The sequence below is a fragment of the Pongo pygmaeus genome, chromosome 8 (assembly GCF_028885625.2).
Source record: "Pongo pygmaeus isolate AG05252 chromosome 8, NHGRI_mPonPyg2-v2.0_pri, whole genome shotgun sequence".
NCBI lineage: Eukaryota > Metazoa > Chordata > Mammalia > Primates > Hominidae > Pongo > Pongo pygmaeus.
Window position 1 is genome coordinate 17,488,357 of NC_072381.2, and position 19,034 is coordinate 17,507,390.

Below are 19,034 nucleotides of genomic sequence, written 5' to 3' on the forward strand. Positions count from 1 at the left end.
CGGGTAAAAGCTGAAGGAAGTTTGAGACTCAAGTGCCAAGCTGCCAAGTTCTCAGACCCACAATTAAGTGCTGAATGAGTAAAAGCTCAGGAATATATAAAAAGAGGACAAACCCCCTCGTAGCACAAAAAGAAAGTTAAAATAAAATTGCTGAGAAGATAGACTTGGAGAAGCCCTATCTCTTACAAAAGCCAGATTTAAACTGCAGTTGCTTTTCTTTTTTGAGAGAATTCATTTTCTCTTAGCATTTATATTTTCCCCAGACCAAGGAAAAGGTCTTCTGTATCCAGTTGTCCTAAAGTCAGCTCAAACACATCCTGTCCGAGATGCTTTTATCTTCTCAATCCAATTTCTCTTTGAAATCTTTCTGTCAGTAGCAGCATGAGTATTCCAGATGCAAGATTTCTCATTTGACTTTATTTTTCTTCTCCTTCAATGAGAGAACTGAAAGTCAACAAGTAACCAAGTCCTACCAAGTCTTCAGCCATAGAGCAATTTATTGGGTACCATCTATGTGATAGGCACTGGAGATACAAAGATAAACAAGATAATGCCATGTCTCCAAAGGGCTCATAGTCAAGCATCTCTCTCTTGATATTTTCATAGCTACCATTGATGTTGTAGGTGGTCACCATTCTGTAGTTACTTGTCTACATATAAATTCATATTTATATTTCTTGTCTTTCTAAAGTGACTATGAATTCTTTGAGTTCAGTAAGAAAACATTACACTTTTTTGTTTACTTTCATGCATCCATTTCTTCAATATTTTTTTTATTGAGGCCCTATTTTGTGCCCAGCACTCTACCAGGAACGAAAAAAGGCTACAGTGCTCTGACTTAGTAAATCTTAAATATTTGTGGCTGAGTAAACTTTATCTTTTTTGATAGCAAGTGACATACTTACTTAAGAAAAATAACTTTTAAGCTCTCTCATTGTTAGATCATTTGACCACCGGAGTCCTATAATTTTCAAATAATCCCTAGGTGTCAGCTGTTGGAAGTTTCAACAATCAGGTTGCAGATGAGTTTAAAATATATTGACTTGTCTGTATTCTTACAAATTTAATGTAACTTTTGTAATTGCTGCTTAAAAATTACCACGTTTGAAAAACTCACATTCTACTTTTTTTCAATTTGGTATAAAATGCTCTAAGTAAATAAAAGAAAATTAAAAATAATTTAGCTACCTGACGTCTATAATTACAGGGAACATATCTATAATACCAGCTTTATAAACAAGCCAGAGATTCCCCAGATTTGGCTAGCTATATTGGTAAAAATTCAGGAAAGTGGGTGGTTTATTATTATTTAATTGCATAGACTTCTGTTGAGGGTTTCTATAATTTAGTTTAGAAATATGCCCATAAAAAGAACATTACAATATAATAAATATTCAAGTCAATAAATATATGTCTGTGTGCCTGTTCTCTTCTCTGACAACAAAGTGTATTATAGCCCCAGATGTTTACTTTTTTTTTTTTTTTTTGAGGCATAGTCACTCTGTCAGCCAGGCTGCAGTGCAGTGGTACAATTTAGATCACTGCAACCTCCGCCTCACAGGTTCAAGTGATTCTCCCGCCTCAGTGATTCTTCTGAGTACCTGGGATTACAAGTATGCCCCGTTATGCCCAGCTAATTTTTATATTTTTAGTAGAGATGAGGTTTCACCATGTTGGCCAGGCCAGTTTCGAACTCCTGACCTCAAGTGATCCACCCACCTCAGCCTCCCAAAGTGCTTGGATTACAGTTATGAGCCACTGCGCCTGGCCTAAGATGTTTACTTAAATTGGCCCTGAAGGGATGGATAGGCCATTGGGAGTAATTGTCATGGTTACTGATGCATTTTTTTTTAACGTGAAAATGGTACTAAGGTAAGAATGGCTGTACCCTCCATGGACCAGCCATCTATACAGATTCTATACCTCATAATCTGCAGCAGTGACTCTCATACAGCTCTGGATTTGAAGAGACTGATTTTTGTCAAAAAAAAAGAAAGGAAAGGAAGACAAAAGATTTACAGATAATATAGTTATTAAATGGAGCCAGACATTGTGAGTGAATACTTATAGAGATGATTTAAGGCTCTGAATAAAGTTCCCTTCCCCCAAGGGAATCCCCAAGAAGGGATTTCCTTTTGCTCCTATCCGGCATCTAAGCTAAGGGCAGATCTAAATCCAGCTCGGGATGGAAATGTTTCGAAGTTGGCCTTCAGTTCTTTTTTTTTTTTTGAGACGGAGTCTTGCTCTGTCATGTCACCCAGGCTAGAGTGCAATGGCGTGATCTGCAACCTCCGCCTCCCGAGTTCAAGCGATTCTCCTGCCTCAGCCTCCTGAGTAGTTGGGATTACAAGTGCGTGCCACCATGCCTGGCTGATTTTTTTTGTTGTTGTATTTTTAGTAGAGACCGTGTTCCACCATGTTGGTCAGGCTGCTTTTGATCTCCTGATCTCGTGATCCACCAGCCTCAGCCTCCCAGAGTGCTGGGATTACAGGCGTGAGCCATACGCCCAGCCCCTTCAGTTCTTTTAAAAACTGGTTTTTCCAGGGATTCAAAGTTGGCCTTCAGTTCTTTTGAAAACTGGTTTTTCCAGGGATTGCTGGAAGCTCTGCTCAGCTTCTCTGCCTCTCAGCCAAATTTTGCTTTTGTATTTGGCAAGTTCTTTGTGAGAAAAACCAGCCCAAATTGATGGGTTCCCTTCACCTTCTGGGCTTTAGTCCTTTAAATTCTCCCTGCCTTGGTGGCAGGGAGGACCTGCGCCAGTGTCCTCACACAGGTGTTTGGTAGATTTTGTTTTCTTTTCGTTACTCTCAAGAGGCTTGGTCTGAACTTAACAGCCAGAAGTAAAACCTCCTATACTCCCTACTTTGATCATTACAGTCGTTACAAATCTATCTTTCCAGCTAATTATCTTAGATTGATCCTCAATAGCTCACTACCTGAATCTCTTCCTCTTCTTTTTTTGTCTATTCTGCATATGCAGAAAGGTTTCTCAAAATCAGACTCTGTTATCACTTGTTGACCCTGTGATCATTTAGGTTATAATTGTGCAATTTTCAATCTCATCTTCCTGCCACCAGGACCTCTCAAATGCAGTCTCAAATAGGTTGAATTTGGCATAAAACGTCCTGGAAATGAAATAGTTAAACAGGAATCCCCTTTCCAGCCTCTCTTCCTAAAATATCAGGTAGGAAAGATGTTTAATGCTATCCTGCAGGAAGTCATGATATCCATGTGTCTACCCAGTGGAGGGAAGATACACCCATTTTTAGCTTTGACACCACCAGGAAGGCACTCTTTCACCTACTGGAGGTGGAGCAGAACCCTCCTCACATTGGCAGCAGAATCAAAGGCAGTTGGTCTAATCATACCAGCATATTCTGACTAAGGAAGGATCAGGCAGAGCCACTACATAAGGCACATGAGAAGAACTGCCTTCCCACATAAAAAAAGAGAACCATACTGCAGGTATTTCTTAGAGTATTTTAGGGGAAAGCAAAGTCTCTTTAGCAATATTTTTTACAAGTTTAATGCTTCAAGTTAACTTTGAAAATAATGAGTAAAGATAAAGACAAGTCTCTGGATTGTAATAAGATAAAATAATTTGGCATAGGACGAAATTGGAATGGGATGTACAGGAAAGAATCAGAATGTGGAAAAGAAGGAGGAAGAGGAGGAGGAAAGGAGGAGGGAGAGGGGGAAGAAGGAAGAGGAGAGGGAGGAAGGAAGGAAGGAAAGAAGGAAGGAAGGAAGGAGAAGAAAAAGAATAAGAAGGAGGAGGAGGAAAGAAGAAGAGGAAGAGGAAAAAGGAGGAGGAGGAAAGAAGAAGAGAAGAAAGAAGACGATGAAGAGGAAGGAGGAGGAAGAAAAAGAAAAGAAGCCCCGCCCCCCAAAACAAAAACCAGAGCAATCTAGACCAAGCAAGCACAGAGACAACTGACCTTGATCTATGATATGTGGAGATATGGGGGTAAGAACTATCAGATAAGTACTGATGCTCCCTCACTGCATACTGCTTTAACAAAGTTTATTTCTGTCTGGATGGGCTTCAAGTTTTCCAACCACAGCCCTATAATGGTCAAGTGATAACCTGGTTTTGCCAGTTGACACCTCCTTCCTGGGTTATTACTTAGAGCAACTCACGCCCCTGAATGTCACTTGTGTTAAAAAGTCAATGAGGAAAAACTGGAAGAGTGTACGCAGGAAACAAAAGTTGTTCTAAAGTGATGGGATTATAGATTATGTTTTCCAAACATTCTTTAATACGATGACATTTTATTTACTAAACAAATAAATACCAAATGTAAATGGTACCAAAAAACACAACATCTTCTAAAATATAACCTACAAACATACTAAAATCTTTCTTGTTAATTTGGGAATTTTTGTAATTAAAACAGTAACATAATGCAAATTTCTACACAAGAGATGGAGATGGAATGCCCTGTGCCTCATGAGAGGGTCTTAGAATTCAGTCGGCCTCATTGCCAGCTGGGGTTGGTTCCACTTCTCTTTTTAATAACATACTGCCTATTTTTCTACAAAGCAAATGAACAAGACATTTTTAAAGTCTCATATTATTTATGAAAAAAATTACCTAAAATTTGCGTATTCTTCTGCTTGCCGTTTCCATGGACAACTCTGTATATCTGTGATAATCTGAAGGTAGTCGTTCTCTGAATACCTAAAAATTAAATGTCAATATAATTAGAAAATAATGATCTCATATGTAAGTCTTCTTAGAAGATACTTCTATAATCTACTCACTTTAGTCTATAAATATTTTTTGATATAAGGTGAGGCAGAAATAACTAAAATCATACTCATTTCAAAACACCGAGAAAATACAATTAGTAAATGATTATTATGTTGGTTTAGGGATTTATAATTTGCACATATCATAAGCCAAGTGTAGTATTAAAAACCATGACAACACACCAACTCGCATATGTATCTTATGGACATTCCACCTTGGCTTAAAATAATTGACAAATAAATATATATTTATAGCTGTTTTATAGATGTTTGCCATAAATATGTACTCGATAGATTTTTTCAGACTCTAAGTTCCCATATTTACCTTGGAATGTAAAGACAAAATTTTCCTCCAAATAATTAAGTTATAATTTTGAACTGTACATTCAACACCCAGATTGTACTATTGAGAGAGAAGTTTACTGACATAAAAATCTATAGGTAGAGTGGTATAGTTTGAGAAGCACTGAGCAGGATCCCAGTCCCTGTTAGATCTCTCCCTATCTGAAATTCCACCATTAAGTATTAATTTCTAAAGCACAGAATATCCTTTAGTCTTTGTGTTCTCATTTGAAATGCAAATATCCCTTTGAGTGAGAAAACTCTTAAATTTTATTTCAATTAGTAACTTACTCATTAGTTGCCAGCTATTAGTGATAAAAGGCTCTACAACAATGAGATAGAATATATGTTGAAGACGTAATGGAGAAGAAAAATGAAACCAGACCGATACCTAGATTGACAAATGTGATAAAGAGTACTGGGAATGGAAAATATTAAAATATATGTGAAAGACTTTTTCTTATTTTTTAAGTCGTCTTGAAAGAAAATTGTTTAAAGTGACTATAATAATATTTGAGGTGGGGTTATAAATGTAGACATAAATGCATGACAGCTATAGAACAAAGGCCAGAAAGAGGTAGGGGCGGGAAAGTGGAAATAGGAGTGATATAAATCATTTGACAACTGACAGCAATAAGAAAAAGATGAACACTCTTCACCTAAAACAACGAGCAAAACCAAACAAAATCATAAAAATGTTATCATAAAAATACTCAAGCCACAGGCAGGCAGAAAAAGAGGGAAGGGAACAAAGAACAGGTAAATAGAGAACAAATGGCAAGATGGCGGATTTAGGCCCAACTGTGTGACTAATCTCAATAAATATAAATGATCTAGGCATACCAATTAAAAGGCAAAAAATGTCAAACTGGGAGAAGAAAGAAGAAGAGGAAGAGGAAGAAGAAGAAGAAGGGAAGAAGAAGAAGGGAAGAAGAGGAAGAAGAAGAAAGAAGAAAAGAAGAAGAAGAGGAAGAAGAAGAAGAGGGAGAAGAAGAATCAACCAATCCACATATTGTCTACATGAAGCATATTTTATATAAGTAAGCAAATAAAAGTAAAAACAATCATTAAAACAAAGTTAGAAGGGCTATATTCATAGTATATTTCTGAGCAAGGAATATTACTACAAGAAAATAATATTCCCAAGCAAAGAATATTAATGAAAAATGAGATTAGAGTAGAAATTGATAAAATCTTTAAAATTCAATGATATCAAAAGCTCGTTCTTTGAAAACATCAATAAAATTGATAAAACTCTTGCCACACTGATTAGAAAAAAGTGAGAGAAGATATAAATGAGCAGTACCAGAAATGAGAGAGGATGGAGCACTAAGAATCCTTAAAACATTAAAAGTATAATAACTTTATGCCAAAATAGTTGGTGACTTAGATGCAATGGCGATATGTGTTGAAAGACACAAACTACCAAAGCCCACTCAAGAAGAAATTAATAACATAAATAGTCCTATAGCCATTAATAAAATTGATTTTGTAATTAAAATTCTTCCTACAGAAAAACAAACAAACAAACAGAAAAAAACAACAACAACACACACACACTAGGCCCAAATGGCTTCACTGGAGAATTTTATCAAACATTTAAGGAATATTAATACCAATTATATGCAAAGTCTTCTAGAAAATTCAAGGGGGTAAAACACTTCCCAACTCACTATATGAGAACAGGGTTACCCTGATACAAAAATCTTCAACAAGGCCGGGCTCGGTGGCTCAAGCCTGTAACTCCAGCACTTTGGGAGGCCGAGGCGGGCGGATCACGAGGTCAAGAGATCAAGACCGTCCTGGCTAACATGGTGAAACCCTGTCTCTACTAAAAATACAAAAAAAATTAGCCGGGCGTGGTGGCGGGCGCCTGTAGTCCCAGCTACTCAGGAGGCTGAGGCAGGAGAATGGCATGAACCCAGGAGATGGAGCTTGCAGTGAGCCGAGATTGTACCACTGTACTCCAGCCTGGGCGACAGAGCAAGACTCCATCTCAAAAAAAAAAAAAAAAATCCTCAACAAAATATTATTGAATTGAATCCAAAAACAAGAAGAAAGGATAAAGCACTGTGACCAACTGAAGTGTATATCAGGAATTTGGTTTATTTTAAAATTGATCAAAGCAGCTCACCATATTAACAGAATAAAAAAACACAAATAATAATCTCAGCACACAAAAGGATTTGACCTGATCCAACATTCAGCAATGACAAAACCCTCACTGTAAAACAGAATTTCCACAATTTGATAAAGGACATTTACAAAAACAGCTATGGCTAGGATCATACTTAATGGTGAAAGACTGAATGATGAATGCTTTCCCCCTAAAATCAGGAAAAAGACAAGAATGTCCACTTTCACCATCTCTATTCCACGTTGTATTAGAGGTCCAACCAATGCAATAAAGAAGAAAACGAAATAAAGCCATCCAGATTAAAAAGGAAATAGTAAAACTGTCTTTATTCGGAGATGACGTAATCATCTAATGATTGTAGAAATGATGTATACGTATGCCAACACTTGACAAATTAATTATACACTTAAGTTCATTGAACATTACTCCTCAAAAAACTTTTGTTTATTACTAAACTAAAAATTATATTTTCAATGATGCTATAACTAAGATAATAAGCATTACATATCAGCCATTTTTAAGGATCAAATATCTAAAATTTGAAATTTGATTTATTATGAACCTACAGTATATTTAAATTGATATGCTTTTTTAAAGAGTTCCCTGGATAGCTAATAAGTTGCTACTTCCTATGAGCTCTCAGACTGCTTTGACCAACATTTCTATAATAGCCTCTCTCACGTTAAATTTAATTATGAGTTTACATGTTGGTTTCTTGGTCTCTTCTTTCCCCTCAGGACTTTGAGGACTGACCATTTCTCACCCAGCACAATCCCTACGACATGCTGATTTGTTTTTATTAACCTAGGAAATACATTTTATTTATTTATTTATTTATTTAGAGATGGAGTCTCGCTTTGTTGCCCAGGCTGGAGTGCAGTGGCGGGATCTCGGTTCACTGCAACCTCCGTCTCCCAGGTTCAAGCTATTCTCCTGCCTCAGCCTCCTGAGTAGCTGAGATTACAGGCGCGCGTCCCCATGTCCGGCTAATTTTTGTATTTTTAATAGAGACGAGGTTTCACCATGTTGGTCAGACTGATCTTGAACTCCTGACCTTTTGATCCACCCACCTTGGCCTCCCAAAGTGCTGGGATTACAGGCCTGAGCCACTGCGCCTGGCCTGGAAATGCATGTTTAAATATAAATACAACATGTAATGAGGTCATAAACTATTCTGAATAAGCTCAAAGCTTGAATTATGATTTCCACTTAAAACTTCCCTCAGTACTGACTTACTTCCACTGACTTTTCCTATTTACAAATCTCCCCATTTAAAGCCCAGCCCTCCTTCAATGTATCTATCACTTGAGAATTCTCACATTAGAGCTCAATAACTCATTAGTCAATTTTCTCAGTCCAGTAATCCAATTCAGCCAGTTTCTTAGCATTAAAGGCATGCATGTGTGTGTGTGTGTGTGTGTGTGTGTGTGTGTGTGTGTGTGTATCCTGTTAAACTACTACCCCCTTTTTCCATGAGTAACTCATACACTAACTGTACCCATCTTCCTTTTTGAGCTCCCTCAATAGTGATCAATGTAGAACTTGCCAATTAGTTCACATAGGAAATGGAGAAAGGGGTTTATATTGCTTGGTAGTAGTGATCTAACCTCTGCAACTTAAAGAATACAATAAATCCCTCTCTTTTTGGCTGACTCTTGGACTTGAGGGTAATCTCCTTTCTCAGCCCTCTTTGTTGGCATGGCAAGGGTGTGAGGATCCTCTCTTCCTTTCCTCCATACTTTATCTTATTAATATACTGGAGTTGGCTCATACAAGCTTATGGGAGCTGACTGTTAAGTTTTCAGGAATGTTGTGAACAGGTTATTAAACCATTGGTAGCTTGAAATCAGCCAAAGTGGAAGCATTTATACCACAGGAACTGGCAAATTTGACAAATCAGGTTTCTCTGCTTCCCCCCTCCACCCAAGCTAATAGTAAAACATGGATGAGCTCACCATAGCTCCTATACTTCTCATCCCAGCTGCGAGCCTGTTGGCCTGGCTCATACTCATTCATTATCCCCATAGTTTGAGCTTCACTGAGGCTTGCTGAAAAGGCCAGGTAAGACTTTGCTGCCACATCTAACTCATCAAATAAGACTGATCCAGAGAGGTTCTGGGTTATACAAAACTATCATATAACATCCAAACAGCAAGTACTACCTTGGCAAATTAAAGATGACTTTATTACCACAAAAATTGTGTGCAAATGCTCCTGAGTATATGATACTTTTACTTTAGCTTACTTGAAAAGCAGAGATTTTTTTGCAATCATTCTTGCCTGTATATTGAGCTTAGTCTGGAACATTAAAATTGCCATCCATGGACAATTGGGAAAAATGTGCATTGTAGAATATGGATAGTCTTTAAAATATTTTGTTTTAAACATCCCTCCCCCAATATATTGTAGCTGGTTCCAATTTAACCTAATATTGAAAGACGCCAATCATAATGTATCTAAGCTTACTGGTAAGTTAGCTGAATAAAATGGCCTTTGACTTTATGGTCACTGATAGGTAAAACCAAATGAATACCTTATAGCAGAGCCATCTATTATTAGATATACTTCTGGCCATTTTACAATTGGAAGACAGTACTCAGGGTAATTTCTCCCTGAGATTAAATGTTCAAAAAGTCATTTTTACATCCAATCTGGAAATGAAGCCTTATCCTCTGACATTATAGAGGAGAAGTCAAAAGAATAAGGGATATCGAAGGAAATTTTTTTCTAAGTGCTTGTCCTTTTTAGTGAAAGTTAAATCACCAAAAGCTTTTTGAGAAAATTAAGATTGCCACAGGATCATCACAATTATAAAATGGAAGCATGGTTGCAACCAAAAATCATTTGAGGAGGAAAAACCACATGTGTGCTCCAGCTTTGGGCCAAGTTGGGGATAGGTGTGTCTCTGCAACAGCTTCCTGTCAAGTAAAATTGTTCTAAATCACATCATATTTTCTGCACACTTACATATATAATTGATTTTCAGTTTATAAAGCCCAGATCTCACCCCAAAATCTTGGGAGGTAGCTCTGCTTCAGATATCATTTCTGTTTTTCTGGATGACAAAACTGAAAGTTCTGAGAAGATAAACAGCTTGCTCAATATTGCCTTGTACGTAGTTGAGCTAAGAATTAAACTCATGTCTTTTGATTCACATTCTGGCTCTTTCCAATATATCATGTTGTATCTCATCTATTTTCATAATGAAACTGAAAATTAATCCCATCAGAAATGTTTTCTGTCCCAAGCCATACAATAAATCACACTAAATAATGTAGCAAGTTATGTTCAAAAGAATAAATAATGTCTATTTAAATCATTATTAGTAATACTGAAAATGAACCACAAATTATAAATAACCTACTAAATGACAATAAATGTCATATTAAAATTTTAAACATTTTTCTAGAAACGTCTCTTTGAAGATGAAGACCCACATGCTGTGACTAGTTTTATCTCAATTAAGATATAAATAGGGCTTTTCAAGCACTATAATTTATGGTTAATTAATTAAATGGTTAAATATTTACAGTAGTTCCCCCTTACGTATGGTTTCATCCTCTTGGGTTCCAGCTACCCATGGTGAACCACAGTCCAAAAATATTAAATGGAACCTTCCAGAAATAAACAATTCGTAAGTTTAAAATCGTGACTGCTCTGAGTGACCTATGAAATCTCACATCGTCCTGCTCCATCCTGCCTGGGATGTAAATCATCCCTCCGTTCAGCAGATCCACCCTGTCTGTGCTACCTGCCTGCTGACTTAGTTATTTAGTAGCCGTCTCAGTTATGAAACTGAAAGAACATAGTATATATAGGGTTCTGCACTATCTGTGGATTCAGGCATCCACAGAGGGTCTTGAAAAATATCCCAGGCAGATAAGGGGGACTACTGTATTGGGTACTTACTACGTACATAGAAGTTATCTTGGAGATACTCATTTACTAGTCTTATGTAAGCAGCTGAGATACCAATTTGGTTTCCTATGACATCTCTTCATGGTGAAAGCCAGCCATTTTTCATCCATTGAAACAGGTAGGGACAACACAGTAATATTAAGTCAGTAGTTTTCTGAGTGATGTTCTGTGTAGATCAAAAGTCTTTTGCAGCATTTTCACCAAGCCCCTGAAGAGCTCAGTTATGCTTGAAAATAAATTCTGCAAACGAATACAGTGCTACAAGACTTTCAGTCAATACAGTCAATCATTTCCACTGGGTAATACTCTTTAAAGGAATAGCTAATGAGTGTATGAAAGCTAAACTAGGAGAAGTGTGTGGCGGGTAGACTGAGTTGAGCTAGGTAGTGGCACCGACATTTTATCCACTAGAGGTAGAAGAGTTCAATTTACATTGTTTTCAGCTATGCATGATGGTAACTTCTAATTAGAGTGTCATGGGTATTGTCGACTGGCATGGGAAAAAGGGATCTGCAACTTTTATTTTCTCTGTATCTTTTAATGTCCCTAAGACAAGTTAAATAAATATTAGAACACAGCTTCAGAGATTAACTCCTGAAGATGCCAATGTACTTCTTCACAGCCCCAATGAAATCTCCAAAGTGCTGTACTGTATTATTTGAAAAAGCCAGGCGTTCTTTTTTTTTTTTTTCATCGGATGCTTCCTTTGTTCTACAAAATTAACTTGTTGGGTACTGGTATTAAGTATATACTCAAGATGGGCTAGGAAATGCTGTGAGCAGTGACTAACCTCAGCCAACCAAGAGGGAATGGTGTATCTATTTACAAAGAGGTGGGATGTGATGCAGCAAAAGCTATAGATGGGTGGAGCACACTAGGGCTGTCAACAGGATAGAGTAAGAGAGCTGTTACCACCCCCAAATCTACAGGTGACCCAGAAAGAGCTGTGATTGTAGGTGAAGACAAGGGTGGTAGCCTTTGGTAGAAGATGCAGTCATCCCTAATCCCAGCCCATAGAGAGGGATCCATGGGAGTAAATCCCCCAAACGGTCTCTGTTTCCACCTTCCACTCTCCTGCCAATGACTCCCATAGGCTAAACCTAACCAGAACCCAAAGGGTAAGAGAAAGAGGGTCCAACTAATGTAGTCCAAGGAAGTCAGCCTCAAGGACGTGCAGCAAGAAGAAAAAGCACGGATGGTAGATCCGAATGATCAGCCAAGAACTTATAGCACAAACAGCAATCTATTCGTAATGTTACTTCTCAGCATTATTTTGGGGTAACTGAATTGTACTTCAATGGAAAATTTGATACAATGCCAAAATCAAGCAGTAGCTCACAGCAAAATACAAAACAGAATTTTCAGTATCTTGAAGCTTCGTGTATTAGTCCATTTTCATACTGCTATGAAGAAATAGCCAAGACTGGGTAATTCATAAAGAAAAAGAGGTTTAATGAACTCACAGTTCACCATGGCTGGGGAGGCCTCACACACATGGAGGAAGGCAAAGGAGGAGCAAGTGTATGTCTTACACGGTGGCAGTCAAGAGAATGTGTGCGGGGGAACTGCCCTTTATAAAACCATCAGATCTCTTGAGACCTATTTACTGTCATAAGAACAGCATGAGAAAACCCGCCCCCATGATTCAATTACCTCCCACCAGGTCCCTCCCACAACACATGGAGATTATGGGAGCTATAATTCAAGATGAGACTTGGGTGAGGACACAGCCAAACCATATCACTTCTTCTTCACAAATATCTGCAACCTGCAAATATATCACCAGGATAAAGAGAATCAGTAAACAAATAAAGAGTCTGATATTTAAGAGTTTTGTATTTCCTCTTGTCATACAATCACTGTTAAGATTTCTGAAGATGAAAAAAATGATGACCCATTTTTCAAGTTTCAATGAAATCTCCAGACCTATAAGAGAATATTCAGAGATGAAAGTGACAATTTAGTGATCTTATACCATCAGTTTTTACAAGTAAGACCTACAAATTGCAGAGTTTGATAAAACCAATAAATTCACTATTTCACCATTTCTTGAAGTTACAACAGTGAATGAGCAAGCATGCATAGAACACCTGCAAAGATTCTTAAGCCATATATGAGTGGCTATTAACCTTTTGCATCTTTAGTTGTCCGAACACACATAAGCAGAGCTGACCCTTCCCTCCCTCCTGACTCTCCTTTGCGCCACCCCTATATCTATTACATATCCCTACAGCACTTATCCTTTTATTTTCATGTATTTATTGAAAAAATATTTATTGGGCATTTGCTATGCATGAGACACTGTTCTATGCATCAGTAATAATCAACAAAACACAAAAATCAATGTTCTCCGCCAGGCGCAGTGGCTCACACCTATAATCCCAGCACTTTGGGAGGCCAAGGTGGGTGGATCACCTGAGGTCAGGAGTTCGAGACCAGCCTGACTAACATGGACAAATCCCATCTCTAAAAAAAAAAAAATACAAAATTAGCCAAGCATGGTGGCACATGCCAGCTACTCATGAGGCTGAGGCAGGAGAATTGCTTGAACCTGGGAGGCGGAGGTCGCAGTGAACTGAGATCGCACCATTGCACTCCAGCCTGGGCAACAAGAGTGAAACTCTGTCACAAAAAAAAAAAAAAAAAAACCTATGTTCTCGTGAAGTTTATATTGTAGTAAGGGTTGATAGCAAACTGAAATAATACATACATTAATAGCATGTTAAAGTGCTAGGTACTTCAATGTACTAAGTAATACAAAAAAAAAAAGGAAAGAAGGACAATAGGAAAGAAAGTACGAGGAATAGTGTTGCAGTTTGTGTAGAGTGGCCACGGTAGCCCTCACTGAGAGGTGATAATTGAGCAAATACTTGAAAAATGTGTTAAGTAATTAATAAAGTAATAAGTAGGCTGTGCAAATAGAAGGGGGTGCAAGTGTGGGGAGAGCATTCTGGGCAAAATGAAAGAAATTGTAAAGGCTGGAGGTAAAGGCAGGCATGGTGTGTTGGAGGGACACAAAATGATGTGGGTGGCTGTAATCCACCTCTGAGTCACTCATGAATCCAGTCATGAAGGTGGCAGGAGATGAGATCAGAAAGGTAATAAGAAGTCTGATGCTATTGGCCTTGCTATTCAAAGGGTGGACCTGAAACTAGTGGTACTGGCATCACATAGGCTAGGCTTGTTAAGAATGCAGTATCTCAGGCCCCATCCCTGACTCACAAAATTAGAATCTATATTGAAACAAAATCCCACAGGTGATATGTAGTTAAGAGTTTTTAGTAGCTTGATTGCGATATAATTTGTATGCCACACAATTCACCCATCATATGTGTACTGTTAAGTGGTGGTTATATTCACAGATATGTTCAAACATCATCGCAGTCAATTTTACAACATTTTAATCACCTCAAAAAAAAATCCTGTATCCTTTATTACCCCCTGCATCCCATAAGTTTTGGTATGCTATGTCTTCATTTTCATTCATCTTAAAGTATTTTCTGATTCTCCTTTTGATTTCATCTTGGATGCACTGGATATTTAGAAATGTGTTATTTAATTCTCACCCATTTGGGAGTTTTCCTAATTGTTTTTCTGCTATGTATTTCAAATATCACTTCATTGTGATCAGATATTATGCTTTGTATTATTTCTATTCTTTTAAATATACTGCATTTAAAAAAATGATCTAACACATGGTATATCCCGGAGAATGATTTGTGTGCATTTGAGAAGATCATCACAGTCTGTTGTTACATTGAGTGCTGTAAGTCTGGTGGGTTTATGGTGTTCTTCAGGGTCTTCTATTTCCATGTTAATCTTTTTCTCATTGTTCTATCCACTACTGAAAGTGGATATTGAAGTTTTGAATTATTATTGTTGACTTGTTTCTCTCTTTATTTGCTTCATGTATTTTGGTGCTGTTATTAGGTGCATACATGTTTATAATTATTATATATTGCTAATGGATGACCTTTATCATATAAAATCTCCTTTATCTGTTAACTTTATTGTTTTAAAAGTCTATTTTGTCTGATATCAGTAGAGCCACTCCAGCTTTCTTGTGGTTGCTATCTGCACAATGTACCTTTTTCCATCCTTTTACTTTCAATCTATTGTATCTTTGAGTCTGAAGTGTGTCTTCTGTAGACAGCATAGAACAGGATCATGTTTTTAATTCAGTGTGACAATCACTGACTTTTTGGGGTTTTTTTGTTTTTTTTTGTTTGTTTGTTTGTTTTTTGTTTTTTTCTTTTGGAGACAGAGTCTAGCTCAGTCGCCCAGGCTGAAGTGCAGTGGCGCGATCTTGGCTCACTGCAAGCTCCGCCTCCTGGGTTCACGCCATTCTCCTGCCTCAGCCTCCCCAGTAGCTGGGACTACAGGCGCCTGCCACCATGCCTGGCTGATTTTTTTTTTTTTTTGTATTTTTAGTAGAGACGGAGTTTCACCGTGTTAGCCAGGATGGTTTCAATCTCTTGACCTCGTGATCTGCCTGTCTCAGCCTCTCAAAGTGCTGGGATTGCAGGCCTGAGCCACTGTGCCCGGCCTGACAATCTCTGACTTTTGACTGGGTGATTTAATCCACTCAAATTTAATGTTGTTATTTATATAGTTAGATTTATGTCTGCTATTTTACTTTTTGTTTGCTGTATGTTTCATGTTCTTTTTTGTTTCTCTATTCTTCTTTTATAGCTTTGTGTTGACTTAGGTAAATATTTTCTAATGTAGCGTCTTACATCTTTAATAATTTTAACTATTTTCAGTGTGGTTGCTCTAAGGTTTACCATACACAACTTATCAGAATCAGCTTCAGATTTATACTAGTTTAATTGTAGGGAGGGATACATAGAAACATTATTCCTACATAGCTCTATTCTTTTTTCTCCTTAATTATGATATTATTATTATAGGTATTATGCCTATTAATGTTACAAACCCAACTATACCTTGTTATCATTATTACTTTATCATCTCTTGTCATTTCTATAGCACAGTATACCTTTGCTCCAACCCACTTCCTTTGTGCTGTTAATGGCAAATATATGCATATATATTTGAGACGCACTTGTAAGAAACTTGTAGGTCACTGGAAGAACTTTGTCCTTTATTTTGAGTGAAATTGAAAGACTTTGGAGCAGAGAAGTTATCTGTCTACTTACAGAAATAGGATCCCCCTGCCTACTTTGTTGAAAATAGTCCTTAAGAGAACAAGAGGTGGAAGCTGGGAGAAAATTAAGAGATGTTTGCCATAATCCAGCAGCGGGATGAAGGTGGCTTAAACCAAAGTGGGATTGGTGAGGTTAGGAAGAAATCAGCAGTTTCTGGATTTGATTTGAAGGTAGCCAGTAAGATTTAATTATAGATTGGACATGGTATGGCTAAAAAGAGAGGAATCAAGGATAACTGCAAAGTTTCAGGCCCAAGGGGCTGACAAGATAGATGTGTCATTAACTGATACAGGGAAGAGTGCTAAAGTGCAAAGTTGAGAGGGAATTCCAGGACATCAGTGTGAGACAGACTAGGCTTGAGATCCCTTATAGACAGTCCAGGAAAGCTCTGACTGGGCAGAGATACATACAAATCTGCGAAGAGGTTCAGGTGGGAGATAGAAATTTGAGAATTGTCAGTATGGTATTTAAAACCATGAGACTAAATGAGGTCCTTGAGGGATGAGGATGAAGAGAAATGAGGCCTGAGGATTGAATTCTGGGGCATCCAGTGTCAAAAATAAGGAGACATGAGAAGGAATCTACAATGAAGAATGAGAAGGGGCTGGGCACATTGGCTCATTCCCGTAATCTCAGCACCTTGGAAGGCAGAGGTGGGAGGATGACCTGAGATCAGGAGTTTGAGACCAGCCTAGCCAACATGGTAAAACCCCTTCTCTAGTAAAAATACAAGAAATTAGCGGGGCGTGGTGGTGCACACCTATAATCCCAGTTACTTGGGAGGTTGCGACAGGAGAATCGCTTGAACCCAGGAGGCAGGGGTTGCAGTGAGCCAAGGTCATGCCATTGCACTCCAGCCTGGGTGACAGAGCAAGACTCCATGAAAAAAAAAAAAAAAAGTAAAAAATGAGAAGGGAAAGCCACTGTATGATAAATATTTGTTTAAATATACAACTCTCTTAATATACTGTGGACTGCTAAGAAATAGAAATAATATATTTATTGTCATGTTCCTTATATACAAGAGTTCTAAATCCATTCTCAACTATGTATACTTTGAAAAAGCTCACCAGTGAGTCTAATGCACTCTCCAGGTCGAAAATAACTCTTCCTATGCTTGTCATGGTATTGGGCACTTAGTAGTTGCTTTGTATTTCTGAAATTAATATTTAATATATGACTAGAACTTAAAAATGTCCAAAGCTTTCAGACACCAATTTTAAACAATGACAATAATTAGCCATCAGCCAGGATCTTACCAAGAGAAACCATACTGATACCCAAGCTGCAAGTAGAGTACTGCTACGTAAGATAATGCTATCTAAGTATATTTCTATTATGGACGCTTGTGTAAAATAAGTAACAAAAAGTGAGGAATGTGTGTTACTATTTTGGAGCTGGATCACTTTTGAATAGCTTCACATTATAAAATCAAAATCTAATGCTTTCTGTTTTCAAATTTCTGACTTAAAATTCTGCTGTCATTAAGAGTGGTGCCTCGGAGTAGTGAAAAGAGAATAGTTAGAATTTTATCCAAATCCCAGCTCTGCTATTTGTAACTGTCTGATATTCTGCAAGCCAACCTCAGAGCTCATTTGTCTCATTTGTAAAATTAAAATAGTAAAACCTACTCTGAAGAAATATTGCAAGAACTATACATACATTTAAATTACCTGGCAGAGAGTCAGCCCACAAAAATGGTAATTGTGACTATCACTATTGATAATTACAGTAATAATAATTATCATCATTATGACAAAAATATAATAATGTAAAGGATTATGAACTGAGTAATGGGCTAGTTACCTATGACTATGTAACAAATTACTCCAAAACTTCGTGGCTTAAAATAACAGTAAACATTCATTATTGCACAGAACTCACAAAGTCTCTTATGACCTTTCTTGAAAGTCACACATTATTTCTGCAATATTCTATTGGTTTCATGGGGCAGCCCTCTTTAGGCTGACAGGGACTATAGAAGTGTATCAATACCAGGAAGAGAGGATCTTTGAGGCTGTGATCTGAGAGACCAAAATAGATGCCCTTTTATGAACTGGAAAGGACCACAAGGTTAGGAAAACAAAAGTTACCTACAGATCGAGGGTACAGGGCATCCAGCATGGCAACTCCATAAATTCCCATGGCTGCAAGAAAAAACACACTCTTTCTAAACTCCCTAACAGGAGCTATCAGGCAATTTATTAGGCTGATTTATAACCCAGATAACCTCACCTCTGATTGGACGGAGGACAGCCTTACATTGTTTTCTGACGAACAACTCCAGCAGACCTTAAGCCAATTTCGGCAGCTTATAGAGGCTGTGCACAAACTGTCTTTGTGTCCTATAGTTCACCTTTTGACATAAAGGAGCCAAATTCCACCTCATTTAAATGCTAAAACCCACCCCAAAGTGAATATGGGATGTATGTTACATATATAGCACATGCATTTGACTCCCCCTTATAAATATGCATAACTTTTCCCCAAAACCTGCTGAATATGTTTGACTTTACCATGTAATACAGACCCTGCGAGGCATAAAACCCAACCTGCTCTTCCTCTCTTTAAAGAGAGAGCACCTATGGTCCACGCTGGAGACTCTCTTCCCAGTTTGCAAACTGATACTGCCAATCAAAGCCCTCCTTTCTACTATTTTAGCCATTCTGATGATCTTTTGGATGACAGTCACCTTGCAGCTCTGGCTACTACAAAT

General features: G+C 37.7%; 1 protein-coding gene across 1 annotated transcript in view; it reads right to left on the bottom strand.

Annotated features, from left to right (window-relative positions):
* The window catches only part of ST8SIA6 (ST8 alpha-N-acetyl-neuraminide alpha-2,8-sialyltransferase 6), a 136,596-nt gene that overhangs the window by 36,756 nt on the left and 80,806 nt on the right, over positions 1–19,034 (bottom strand). Inside the window, exon 4 of the mRNA XM_054435551.2 lies at positions 4,596–4,682. Within this exon, the coding sequence (XP_054291526.1) occupies positions 4,596–4,682 (87 nt within the window). The remainder of the gene's footprint in view (positions 1–4,595; positions 4,683–19,034) is intronic.